Source organism: Myxine glutinosa, chromosome 13 (assembly GCF_964187855.1).
Source record: "Myxine glutinosa chromosome 13, kmMyxGlut1.1, whole genome shotgun sequence".
In the NCBI taxonomy this organism is placed as follows: Eukaryota; Metazoa; Chordata; class Myxini; order Myxiniformes; family Myxinidae; genus Myxine; species Myxine glutinosa.
Genome location: NC_136273.1, coordinates 11,379,742 through 11,393,713, shown reverse-complemented (window position 1 = coordinate 11,393,713; position 13,972 = coordinate 11,379,742). Strand labels below are relative to the sequence as shown.

General features: G+C 44.8%; 1 protein-coding gene across 6 annotated transcripts in view; it reads left to right on the top strand.

The window, feature by feature from the left end:
• Positions 1-7,286: 7,286 nt before the first annotated feature.
• The window catches only part of OLFML2A (olfactomedin like 2A), a 55,028-nt gene continuing 48,342 nt past the window's right edge, over positions 7,287-13,972 (top strand). Inside the window, exons 1-3 of one of the 6 annotated variants that reach the window (XM_078767080.1) lie at positions 7,287-7,337; positions 7,426-7,636; positions 12,209-12,460. In XM_078767080.1, the coding sequence (XP_078623206.1) occupies positions 7,541-7,636; positions 12,209-12,460 (348 nt within the window). In that variant the 5' untranslated portion in view covers positions 7,287-7,337; positions 7,426-7,540. Of the gene's footprint in view, positions 7,338-7,364; positions 7,649-10,995; positions 11,776-12,208; positions 12,461-13,972 lie in introns of those variants that run through there. The other 5 variants (XM_068133787.2, XM_068133788.2, XM_068133786.2 and 2 more) reach the window with 5 other exon arrangements.

The following is a 13,972-nucleotide window of genomic DNA, read 5'->3' as shown; positions in this document are numbered from 1 at the left end:
ACTGAGTCATGAAATGAACAATTGGTGGTTTCATCTTGTCCTCTACTACACGCGTTCTACTTGTTCAGCAAAGTCCTATGAGGAGCACGGAGAACGGAAGACATTTCGAAACCAACAACGAGTTCAGCAAAGTGCTGATCGTTGCTGCAGTAACATTAGACTAGTGTTGATGCAAGTAGTGCAGGAATTTTTTCCAGCAGTGGGTCCATTTTATTTCAAAATAGCAGCTTCTCCCAGGATATTTTATTTATATACAGTATTGTGTTGTTGGAATATCCATGCAAAGACAAAGCTGTTAAATGAAACCTATTTATTATTGAGAGACTTTCAATAACTTGGCATGTAAAACTTTATACACATCATTGTCACGTGGTGCAGTACAGCAAATCTGATCTGTAAACATGATGGTAATGATATGTACCGTGCTGGTGTACCCCTATAGTATGTTGTATCACACTGACGAGCGTCGGTGCACTGAGTGGTTTGCAATTGCCTTCCCAGCAGTAGTTAGGGCAGGCATTTGGAATTTGTTCAGGGTGCCGGCGATAGCTTGCCTCCTCTACGCCAAGGACACCGTGGGACCTTAACGTTCAGCAACTAATGCCAGCAGATGTGACGCCAAGATTAGCGTCCATCCGAGGGAGGGAACACACAGTGATGGATCACCCTGCCTGTGAAACACCAGGGTGGTAGTTTATAGCTTGGTCGGGATTTGAACCCAGGCTAGACAGCTTGGAGGTGAGTGTAAGCCATCCTGTAAACTGCAAGTCTCATATATTGTCACGTGACTACCCTTGGTGAATACCTTAGGGTAGCACGGAAGGCCAAGCGAGCTTTAACTCTGAAGCGTTCAGTTCAAATGGCAGAGAATATGCGTGGGGAAGCAAGAGGGAAGGGGAGGACCAGAGCCTTAAGCCCCAGTCATACCGGATTTGAGTGGCCACGAATCGCTCCGATCACCCCCGATCAAAAATAAAAATAAAATAAAAATCTGGCGATTCCCCGCACCAACACGACTTTTCGGCAAGATCGGCTGTAAATTTTCCCACAGTCATACCAAAACACCCCTGCCACGACTCCCGTACGATCGCGCCGTGACCGCCGCGCCGACAAAGCCCGATCCGCCAAGTGCGTGGCAAGATCGCCACAAGTCCTAGCCCGTGCCCACACGTCTTCGCCCCGATCCGCCCCGATCCACCCCGATCCACCCCGATCCCACTACGACTGCACTACGACGGCACTACGACCTCACTACGACCGCAGTATGCACGCGTACGTGCCCACCCGTCCGAGCCCGACTGCGCGGCGGCCGTCCTTGCCCTATATAAGAACGGCCAAAAATCACACCGACCTAACTACGATCTTAAAATTCAGACGACGCTAATTCACGTTATTTTTGTATGGCGTCTATATAAATCATCAACTCCAAGCCTTCCAATGATGCCGCCAGCCAGGAAGAGGGGGAGGGGATCCAGGAAGACGTGCACAATCACGCGGCCGCCGTGACCAGCTTGGATGTGATCGATGTGACCAGCTTGGAATCAGGAGATGAAATGATTTCGCCGCCGGGGATCGCCTATATATACCCGGTCTTGTGACAGGTCGTACTGGCGCCTACTGGTGCTTACTGCATGCTTACGGCAGTCTTGGCGGAGTCTCGTTAATTCGGGAGAGATCGGCAATGATCGTGAGTCGTCGTACTGCTGCGCGAACGTGGTCGGGACGGATCGGGGCAATTCTTGGAAGATCGTGATGGCAGTCGTACGGCGTCCATGTGAGGACGTACGGCGGTCGTATCAGTGCTTGCTGGATGCCGAGCGAATCGTGGCAGCCAAGTTTCCCGACCACCGCAAGACACTCCACGACCATTTTCCCGATGCCCACACGCGCCCGTACGACACCCTCCAGACAGCAGCAAGAGTTTGAAAAACGCCACGATTCACCACGATAATTTTGAACAGTTCAAAATTGTCGGGGCGGCTTCCCGTGTCGACCCGAACTGCCAAGTACACCCCTGATCATCCAGGAATCGCCAGAACCCCAATACGATCTGGCCAAGAATGTTGCCCCGATCTTAGGTCGTGGCGATTCGTGGCCTGAAAATGGCCGGTATGACTGGGGCTTTACCTTGTCGATCCCACCGGCAGTCTTCAAACCTTGCAATAAATATCCCCCCCCCCCCCCCCCCCCACGTGTGTGTGTGTGTGTGTGTGTGTCCCACTCCCCAGTGTGTGTGTGTGTGTGTGTGTGTGTGTGTGTGTGTGTGTGTGTGTGTGTGTGACCAATTCCCCCGTGTGTCTGTGACCCACTCCCCAGTGTGTGTGTGTGTGTGTGTATGTGTGTGTGACCCACTCCCCCATGTGTGTGTGTAACCCACTCCCTCCCCACCCCCCCCCTCATCCCCCCCCCCCTCCTCCCTCCCCCCCCCCCCCCGTGTGTGTATGTGTGTGTGTGTGACCCACTCCCCCATGTGTCTGTGACCCACTCCCCAGTGTGTGTGTGTGTGTGTGACCCACTCCCCTGTGGATGATCCACTCCCCAGTGCAGTGTGCGTGATATGGGAGGGATGGGGGCTGGGAGGGAGAGGATTTGAGCTCTTGAAGTCACATTTTACCTGAGATGTAATCTCACATTTCAAGCTGTATTTCCCATGTGCACGCACATGCATTGACATGTTATCAGAAGTAAATACATTGTGTAGATTACATCATTTGTGGATCTGATAAATTTCCAGTAACCATTTTGTAAAACTGAATGTGCAGGTGCAGCAACCAAATGAAGATGTCGAAATGTCACACACGTCCATGTCCGTGGGATTCTCACGGGTGACCCCACTTGTCTCTTATTATAATAGAGCAAACGTATATGGTTATGTCGTTATGTATGTCGTTATGTGTATATGTGCCGAAAACGTCTTCTTTTTCTTCAAATATACGTAATTACCACCCTCTTAATTAACCCTCTTAATTACGTTTAGACTGCTGAGACCCCTCAGACCTTTGACGACTCTTTAATTACCCCAAGACCCTTACGACTACCAAGACACCTGAAGATCCAAAATACCCTTAAGAACACAAAACTCCTGAAGACTCCAAAGACGTTATGTCGAAGGGTCAAAATACCCCGAAGACCGAAAAGACCAAAACACTCTGAAGACCCCAAAGACCCTGAAGACCCAACATACCCTTAAAGGCCCTGAGGCTCAAAAAGACCCTGAAGACCCAAATGGCCCCAAAGACCCAAAAGACGCCAAAGACTCAAAAGACCCCGAAGACCCAAATGACCCTGAAGACCCAAAACACCCTGAAGACTCAAAATACCCCGAAGACCTAAAACACCCCAAAGACCTAAAACACCGTGAAGACCCAAAAGACCCCGAACACCCCCAAAGACCCAAAATACCCTTAAAGGCCTAGAGGATCCAAAAGACCATGAAGACCCAAATGGCACCAAAGACCCAAAAGACCATGAAGATCCAAAATACCCTGAAGACCCAAAAGACCCCGAATACACAAAAGACCCCGAATACACAAAAGACCCCGAAGACCCAAAAGACCCTGAAGATACAAAAAGACCCAAAGACCCTCAAAGATTCCGTGGAACCAAAATACCCTTAAGACTCAAAATCCCCTGAAGACACCGAAGACCCAAAAGACCCCAAAGACCCTGAAGACCCAAAAGACACCGAATACCCAAAATATCCCAAAAACCCAAAACACCCTGAAGACCCAAAACACCCTGAAGACCCAAAACACTCTGAATACCCAAAAACACCCTGAAGACCCAAAATACCCCAAAGACCCCAAAGGCCCCAAAGACCCAAAATACCCAAAATACCCTTAAAAGCCCAGAGGTTCCAAAAGATCCTGAAGACCCAAATGGCACTGAAGACCCAAAAAGACCCTGAAGCCCCAAAAGACCTGGAAGACCCAAAAGATCCTGAAGACCCAAAATACCCCGAAGACCCAAAGACCCTTAAAGACCAAGAGGAACCAAAAGACCCTTAAGACTCAAAATCCCCTGAAGACACCAAAGACCATAAAGACCCCAAATACCCTGAAGACTCAAAAGACACCAAAGACCAAAAGACCCTGAAGTCCCAAAAGACCCCAAAGACCCAAAATACCCCAAATATCCAAAACACTCCAAAGACCCAAAACACCCCAAAGACCCAAAACACCCCGAAGACCCAAAACACCCGGAAGACCCAAAACACATGGAAGACCCAAAACACCCCAAAGACCCAATATACCCTGAAGACCCAAAAGACCCCAAAGACTCAAAACACCTTGAAAACCCAAAAGACCCAAAATACCCAAAATACCCTCAAAGGCCCAGAGGATCCAAAAGATCCTGAAGACCCAAATGGTGCTGAAGACCCAAAAGACCTTGAAGACCCAAAAGAGCCCTGGAAGACCCAAAAGATCCCGAAGACCCAAAAGACCCCAAAGACCCAAAGATCCTTAAAGACCAAGAGTAACCAAAAGACCCTTAAGACTCAAAATGCCCTGAAGACACCAAAGACCCAAAACACCCCAAAGACCCAAAACACCTGGAAGACCCAAAACACCCGGAAGACCCAAAACACCCCAAAGACCCAATATACCCCGAAGACCCAAAAGACCCCAAAGACTCAAAACACCTTGAAGACCCAAAAGACCCAGAATACCCAAAATACCCTTAAAACCTAAAACACCCTGAAGAACCAAAATACCCCAAAGACTCTTAAAGACCCAGAGGAAACAAAAGACCTTTAAGACCCAAAAGCCCCTGAAGAACCAAAGACCCAAAAGACCCCAAAGACCCAAAACACCCTTAAAGGCCAGAGTATCCAAAAGACCCTGAAGATCCAAATGGCCCTGAAGACCCAAAACACCATGACGACCCAAAAGACCCGAAAGACATTCTAGTGGGATATATATATATTCTAGTGGGATATGCCTGCGCATTGTGTGTACTAACATGACTCGGCGCACTCCTCGCACCTCACCACACGTCGTTTCAGAGGGATAGGCATCTTTGACCATTTTGGTGTCTTTCGGGTCTTTTGGGTCGTCATGGTGTTTTGGGTCTTGTTGTATATATATATATATATATATATATATGTATATATATATATATATATATATATATATATATATATATATATATATATATATATATATATATATATATATATATATATATATATATATATATATATACGTATGGTCTTGTTGTCATGGTCTTGTTGTATATATGTATATATATATATATATATACATATATATATATATATATATATATATATATATATATATATGTATATATATATATATATATATATATATATATATATATATATATATATATATATATATATAATTTTATATATATATATATATATATATATATACGTACATATATACAGACTTGGCATTTAATATGGATTATTTTTTTTGTGGGGGTGAACTTACTTTTCAAGTTGTCTTGGAACCAAAAGTTCATTGGAATTATGTTGAAATTATTCTAGATTTTGTTAATGTGACCTTTAAAAGAAAAAAAAACCACATTTGACATTTCGAAACAAAAAAATTGATCCTTGAAAGTGATGTAAACTGATATCGAACTCAATTCATGGACAGTACTGTGTTAAACTTCTGTACGTTTTCCAGAAGTATCTCTTTATTTTGCACATTAGCCAAAAAATTTTTTAACAAAAACAAAAGTTATATTACGACTGGGATTACGGACAGAAAAATTACAGTTCAGTACTTCGTGTAACCCCCACGAGCATTCAGGAGAGCACGTACACGTTGAGGCATGCTGTTAACGAGATTTGCCAAGGTTTGGAGAGGAATCGCTTGCCATGCAGTGACAATAGCCTGCTGCAATTCACGCACAGAGGTCGGCTGCTGGTCCAAGTGGTCGATTTGACGCGTTAAATCTGCCCACAAGTTCTCTATCGGATTCATATCCGGGGACATGGCAGGCCACTCCATATGCTCTACACCACGGTCAGCCAGAAAGTGTTTGATCATGCGAGCACGATGAGGCCGTGCCTAATCATCTTGGAAGACAAAGTTTCCTCGAAAGGCTGCATGAGCAAATGGAAGCAATGTTTCTTCCAGAATGGCCCTGTACTTGAACTGGTTCAGGTTTCCATTCAGAACAACCATGTCAATTTTGCCCCCTGCATGAAAATCAGCCCAAACGGTCACCCCACCACCTCCAGCTTGGACTCTTGGCACTATACAATCTTTGTTGTCGGCTTCATGCACTTGTCTGCGCACTCGGACGCGGCCATCTTGACGATAGACCAGAAATATAGACTCGTCACTGAAGATCAGGTGATTCCAGTGTCCTGGCTGCCATTGACGGTGCTCTCTGGCCCACTGAAATCGGCGCTGGCGGTGTTGTCTGGTCAGGCTTGGCTTTCTCAGGGGACGCCTGGCACAATAGCCTGCTTGAACCAGTCGTTGGTTGACTAGCCTTCTGGATACAGGCACATTTGTCAGTTGTTGCCACTCAGCCCTAAGCTGATTAGCTGACTTGGTACGGCCATTGCGGACTAACCGGTGCAGCTGGCGATCATCCCTCCTTGTGGTTCTGCGGGGACGTCCTGGCCTCGGTATTGGAGTAGGGACACCTCTCTGAGCATTTCGTTTCAGGATCTTTGACACCTGACCTTGAGTGATGCCATACTGCCGAGCAATAGCACGCTGTTTCATGCCGTTATTTCGTAAAGCCACCACTCCATGACAAACAGCATTGTCGAGTTGACGGACCATCTCCAGAGGAAGCGGCAATAACTTTTGGAGATGTGCAGCAGTTGTTTTCCACTAATACAGAACGCAACAACCCTTGTATACCCGACTGTGAGGCCAATCATCAAATGCACCTGTCCGTACATTTTGCCACGCCACCTGTGATATAATCCTATTGTTGACTTCTTGCTGCGACAGACAATCAGTGACATGGTTCTTTTAACAAATAAATCACCAAAGTGTAAAAGAAACTCACCAGATTGATATACTGAGTGAGGAAAGTAAACCCAAGTCAAGAAAAAAAAAAATCCATATTAAATGCCAAGTCTGTATATATATATATATATATATACAGTACATATATATATATATATTCTTGCTATTGGACGGAGTGCTATTGTAATAGTCACAGAAACAGAGTATATATAAGTGCTATTGGACAGAAATTGTGCAGCACAAGGTTAGACCAGCAGTGTGCGGAGCACATTACAGAGGGGATGGCACAGTATGTATATGGACTATATCCAAACAGAGCACAGAATTCAATCCGCCATGACAAGGGGCACACAGCCCAGCCTCGATCAATTAAAGGTCTGTCCAATAAACATAACCGGCGTGACCAAGGGCACACAGAGCAAGAACAACCGGAGAAAGAATCACAACTTGTCGTCCCCCCCAGGCCGGGATCTCGACGCCCAGAGAGTGATGACAAAAGCAGGAAATTCGTCGCGAGCAAGTGGAGCGAGCCAGAGACGCAGAGACACCCCGGAGTTTTGTTCCATCTGACGCAGATCATGAAACCTAGTGCAGGTGTTCGACTCCAATCGCACTTTGCCTTGCTCCTCCTGCTTCTCTCCTTCCACTCTGCTGCCCTGCGTGCTCGTGCTCAGGTAGGCAACAAGGTAAGCCGTGCCGTGCCTCGCTGAAACCTCCTGCGTGCACCACGTACTGTGTGTTTCTGTGACTATTGCTGTGACTGTGTACACGCGGTAGCAACGTAAAACCAAGGGAAGAAGAATGCAAGGTGGCGGGAGGGATTCAATAGCATAGGACGGCCTACTTGTCCTACTCGAACCAGCACGGTTCACTTAGTACGAAGAGGAGAAAAGGAGGGAAAGCAAGACAATTCGGAGCAAGGGTTGGACACCATGTAACTCCATGATGTAACTCCATGATGTAACTCCATGATGTAACTCCACGATAACACTCCATGATGACACTCCACGATGTAACTCCATGATGTAACTCCATGATGTAACTCCACGATGTAATTCCACGATGTAACTCCACGATGTAACTCCACGATGTAACTCCATGATGTAACTCCGTGATGTAACTCCACGATGTAACTCCACGATGTAACTCCACGATGTAACTCCATGATGTAACTCCGTGATGACACTCCATGATGTAACTCCATGATGACACTCCATGATGACACTCCACGATGGCACTCCATGGTGACACTCCGTGATGTAACTCCATGATGTAACTCCATGATGACACTCCATGATGTAACTCCATGATGACACTCCATGATAACACTCCATGGTGACACTCCATGGTGACACTCCATGATGACACTCCATGGTGTAACTCCATGATGTAACTCCATGATGACACTCCGTGATGTAACTCCATGATGTAACTCCATGATGACACTCCATGATGACACTCCATGATGGCACTCCATGGTGACACTCCGTGATGTAACTCCATGATGTAACTCCATGATGACACTCCGTGATGTAACTCCATGATGACACTCCATGATGGCACTCCATGGTGTAACTCCATGATGTAACTCCATGATGACACTCCGTGATGTAACTCCATGATGTAACTCCATGATGACACTCCATGATGACACTCCATGATGACACTCCATGGTGACACTCCATGGTGACACTCCATGGTGACACTCCTCGATATTATGAGGTTCTGTTTTGAAATGAAGTCGACAGTCACAACCAATGTAGCTCAATATGTAACCTGCACTATGTAGCTAAATCAGGTTAGGAGGGATCACGTGACTGCATTAAGCATATTTATGGTAAGTAAAACTGAATGTTTGTAAACTTTATAGTCTGCAGTGTGTTTGTGTCTGAGGGATTGAAACTGAGGTCTGAGGGACAAATATGCTCAGATTATCTGAGGAAGTTCACCAATAATTGTTTTTATGACAAACTTTTTTCATTTCCAACTGAGTTTCTTTCTTTCTTTGTAATCAATACAAAGAGGAGAGCACGTATTGAAACCCTGATGGTGTTATAATTCCAGTAATCTCTGTGTGTATGTGTGTGTGTCTGTGTGTGTGTGTGTGTGTGTGTGTGTGTGTGTGTGTGTGTGTGTGTGTGTGCTTGTCTGTGACCGCTGTTTCTCGACAACCACGGGTCCGATATACTTGAAACTTGCCAGGTATATTGCTGGGGACCCGAGGATGTGCCTTTTCAAGGTTTGAAATTAATCGGACAAGTGGTTCCCAAGGTATGGTCACCGTACTCGCAAGCCGTTCGCTTTGGCTTTGCGAATGGACCAAACCATTTCATGTAAATAGAGGGGGGGGGTTCTACCGTACTCGCAAGCCGTTCGCTTTGGCTTTGCGAATGGACCAAACCATTTCATGTAAATAGAGGGGGGGTTCTGTGGTCGTTACTGCCACGTGGTTTCAAAGTTTTTTTTTGTTGTTGTTGTTTGCACGCATGTTTTTTTGCACCCACATACGGGCACGCCCTAGTAAACACTAATGCTCTATATGGTGACCCTCCATCATCAGACCATGAGGATCCTCTGCTACGAAAGTCCATGAGTCTCCTTAATGAAGCCTTTAGATTATAGGAAGTGATGTCACAATATTCTCTAATCAATTGATGTGAGTTGAATTTTTTTGGAAATTCCATTTTCTTGTTGTACACCTCTCCTTTCCTATGCCATCTCCAGGCGCTGCGTAACGTCATTGCCGGGCACCGCATGGGGCTCGGCAATGACGCGCGCTGAAAGGGAGTACTCGGTTTTCACTCTGGTTGTTTGTTTTCTTGTTGGTTTTCTTGCTTTCTTGTTTGTTTGTTTGTCCGGGCGATATCTCAGCCATCCTTTGAGCTAGGAAGCTGAAATTTCGGCACAGTAGTGAGCACGTCCTTTGTCAAAATGACAAAATGTCAAAATGACAAAATGTCAAAATGTCAAAATGACAAAATGTCAAAATGTCAAAATGACAAAATGTCAAAATGACAAAATGTCAAAATGTCAAAATGACAAAATGACAAAATGTCAAAATGACAAAATGTCAAAATGTCAAAATGACAAAATGTCAAAATGACAAAATGAATCAAAATTCTGTAATGAATTTTTTTGATTAATCGATTAATTGATGAGTTATTTAATTATTAGCGATTCATTAAGTACTTATACATTTCCTTTCTCTTCTGGCCATTATCTCAGGCACCTTTTGAGTTAGGAAGCTGATATTTGGACATGCCAATGACCAGGTGATTTGGCCGCAAAGGCTATTTTTTGATTTATTAATTAATCAATTAATCGATAAATTATTTAATTATTCGATTAATGACTAAAGGATTTTTTTTTTTAAGTTACAGATTCTGATGAAATGGTGGTGGTTTATCTGTTATATTCGCGAATTCATTAATTATTTCATTTTTTAATGATTATTATTTATTTATTTTACTTATTTATTATTTATTTATTTTCTTTCTCATCTGGGCAATATATCTCAGGCACCTTTTGAGCTAGGAAGCTAATATTTGGACATGAGTGGCCAAGTGATGTGGCTATAAAGGATATTTTTGATTTATTGATAAATTATTTAATCGATTAATTATTTATTGATTAATCAATTAATTATTTAATTTTTTATTGATGACTTATTTAAATACATTTCTAAAAGATACATCTTCGGATGAAGCACGAGGGGTTTAGTTATGCTATAAGCCAATTGATTAAGAAAATATTTTATGATAATCTTTTATTGATTTTAATGATGCTCGTAATCAATCAATTATTGCACACCTCTCCCTTCCAATGCAGCCTTTATGAGCCGCGCTGTAGGATATTTATTTATTTGGCATGGGGGCGGTGTACTTTGAATGTATCTGTACTTGTTTCTTTTTTGTTTATTCATAAATAAGTGACGTTTTTTAAAAGTAATTTTATGATGTCTTATTTTCACCAGACACCTGTACCCCAACCTTGACCCTTTGCCTGTGGATGGGGATTACACTGTTGTGCGCATGACGGATGTGGAAGTGGAACATGCGTGGATGTGAAATTGGGACAAGTTTGAGAACGAAAGTGGGACGTGTTTGGTGTGAACATGTGACGTGCTTGGTGTGAATTAGCGGAAGCCACTTTATTGTAAAAGCGTGACGTGTTTGTTAGGGTGTGAACATGTGACGTGTTTGGTGTATAAATGGGAGGTGTCCGAGTGCAAAATTGTGGGATGTGTGTCGGATGAGAAAATAGAACAGGGACTGGGTTGACGGAAAGTGGAACATGTTAGAGTGTGAAAGTGGGCCATGTTTTCTTTGACAGAGGAACATGTTTGGGCGTGCGAGAGGAACACGTTTTGGTCGTGTTAATATGACAATGGTGGCACCTACGTACCCGGCCCAGCACCGGGTGTGATGGGAGGGGAAAAGCACAAAGGGGCCGGAGAGGTGGAGTTGCAACACTGCGGGGCACCATGATGGGAACGTCAGACGGCAACGGTGGGCTCACTCGGTACACCTGCGCGTCCCGATGAGTTGACCTGACCCGACTCCGCGATGCATCCTGTCGCCCCGCTCTTTTTGCGCCTCCTTGGCTACCTGTCGTGCGTCCTGGTGCTCTGCGATCTCCCCGGGGTTCAGGGCAAGAAGTCGGAGGGTTCGACGGACAAACGCGCCTCCGCCAACAGCACTGCTCGTTGCACTGTGGGACCCCAGGCCGACCCTTTCTCACAAGTACCGTGCGCAGTACTTCACCCACTGGCTCTTTAAATTCTCCCTTGGTGATCATGAAACGCTGTCTGCAGGTTTTTTATGTCTTGTCTGTTAAATGCTTTTTTTGTCCTGGTAATATGTCCATTTTGGTTTGATGTTATAATACTTGCTGAAACTTGCTCTCCGAACCCACTCTACTCGTAACATCTTTGCTCGTTATCAATAACTTCATATCCACTAACACCTGAATTACAGGATCAATCCCTTCTGGGGTGATCAGTACATGAGGCCTTAAGGTGAAGATAATTAAGTATTTTATACTTGAAGAGCACTTTACCTAGACGTTTCCATATTGCACTTTAACACAAACTTTCACCTGTTTACTGATCAATTTTTTCCTTCTTATACTTCTGTACGAGGCCATGGAGTTACTGGATAACTAATGAATCATATACCTGGTTCCACGTACGTCCCTCCCGCTTTGTCCGGTTGATGTACTCCCATCTGAACCCCTTTCTCCCCCAGCTTCTCTTGGAGAAAGACCACGTGCGTTCACACACAGAGGGCGCCAATTGTCGGTGTAAATGCGTCGTACGGCCTCTGGCGAGGAAGTCGTGCGAGCAGCAGCACGGAAAGCCCCTGTACATAGTGGAGACCATTTCGTCCGGTGGTCGACACTGTCAGTGCTCTTGTTCGGCACCCTCGGCCGCCTTGAACCCGTGTGAGGCCGAGTGGAGAACAGAGCGTCTCCAACGAAATGCACCCGAGATGGCCAAGGTGATCACGGATGATGTTTTGCTTTTGGTACACGTTCATGACAGAAAGTGGTGCAGTATTGGTACAGAGATGACAGAAAGTGGTGCAGTATTAGTACAGGGTTGACAGAAAGTGGTGCAGTATTGGTACAGAGATGACAGAAAGTGGTGCAGTATTAGTACAGGGTTGACAGAAAGTGGTGCAGTATTAGTACAGGGTTGACAGAAAGTGGTGCAGTATTAATAAGTACATAGTTGACAGAAAGTGGTGCAGTATTGGTACAGGGTTGACAGAAAGTGATACAGTATTAGTACAGGGTTGACAGAAAGTGGTGCAGTATTAGTACAGGGTTGACAGAAAGTGGTGCAGTATTGGTACAGAGATGACAGAAAGTGGTGCAGTATTAGTACAGGGTTGACAGAAAGTGGTGCAGTATTAGTACAGGGTTGACAGAAAGTGGTGCAGTATTAGTACAGGGTTGACAAAGTGGTGCAGTATTGGTACAGGGTTGACAGAAAGTGATACAGTAGTAGTACAGGGTTGACAGAAAGTGGTACAGTATTGGTAAAGGGTTGACAGAAAGTGGTGCAGTATTAGTACAGGGTTGACAGAAAGTGGTGCAGTATTGGTAAAGGGTTGACAGAAAGTGGTGCAGTATTAGTACAGGGTTGACAGAAAGTGGTGCAGTATTAGTACAGGGTTGACAAAGTGGTGCAGTATTGGTACAGAGATGACAGAAAGTGGTGCAGTATTAGTACAGGGTTGACAGAAAGTGGTGCAGTATTGGTAAAGGGTTGACAGAAAGTGGTGCAGTATTAGTACAGGGTTGACAGAAAGTGGTGCAGTATTAGTACAGGGTTGACAGAAAGTGGTGCAGTATTAGTACATGGTTGACAGAAAGTGGTACAGTATTGGTAAAGGGTTGACAGAAAGTGGTGCAGTATTAGTACAGGGTTGACAGAAAGTGGTGCAGTATTAGTACAGGGTTGACAGAAAGTGGTGCAGTATTAGTACAGGGTTGACAGAAAGTGGTGCAGTATTAGTACAGGGTTGACAGAAAGTGATGCAGTATTAGTACAGGGTTGACAGAAAGTGGTGCAGTATTAGTACAGGGTTGACAGAAAGTGGTGCAGTATTAGTACAGGGTTGACAGAAAGTGGTGCAGTATTAGTACAGGGTTGACAGAAAGTGGTGCAGTATTAGTACAGGGTTGACAGAAAGTGGTGCAGTATTAGTACAGGGTTGACAGAAAGTGGTGCAGTATTAGTACAGGGTTGACAGAAAGTGGTGCAGTATTAGTACAGGGTTGACAGAAAGTGGTGCAGTATTGGTACAGGGTTGACAGAAAGTGGTACAGTATTAGTACAGGGTTGACAGAAAGTGGTGCAGTATTAGTACAGGGTTGACAGAAAGTGGTACAGTAGTAGTACAGGGTTGACAGAAAGTGGTGCAGTATTGGTACAGGGTTGACATAAAGTGGTACAGTATTAGTACAGGGTTGACATAAAGTGGTGCAGTATTAGTACAGGGTTG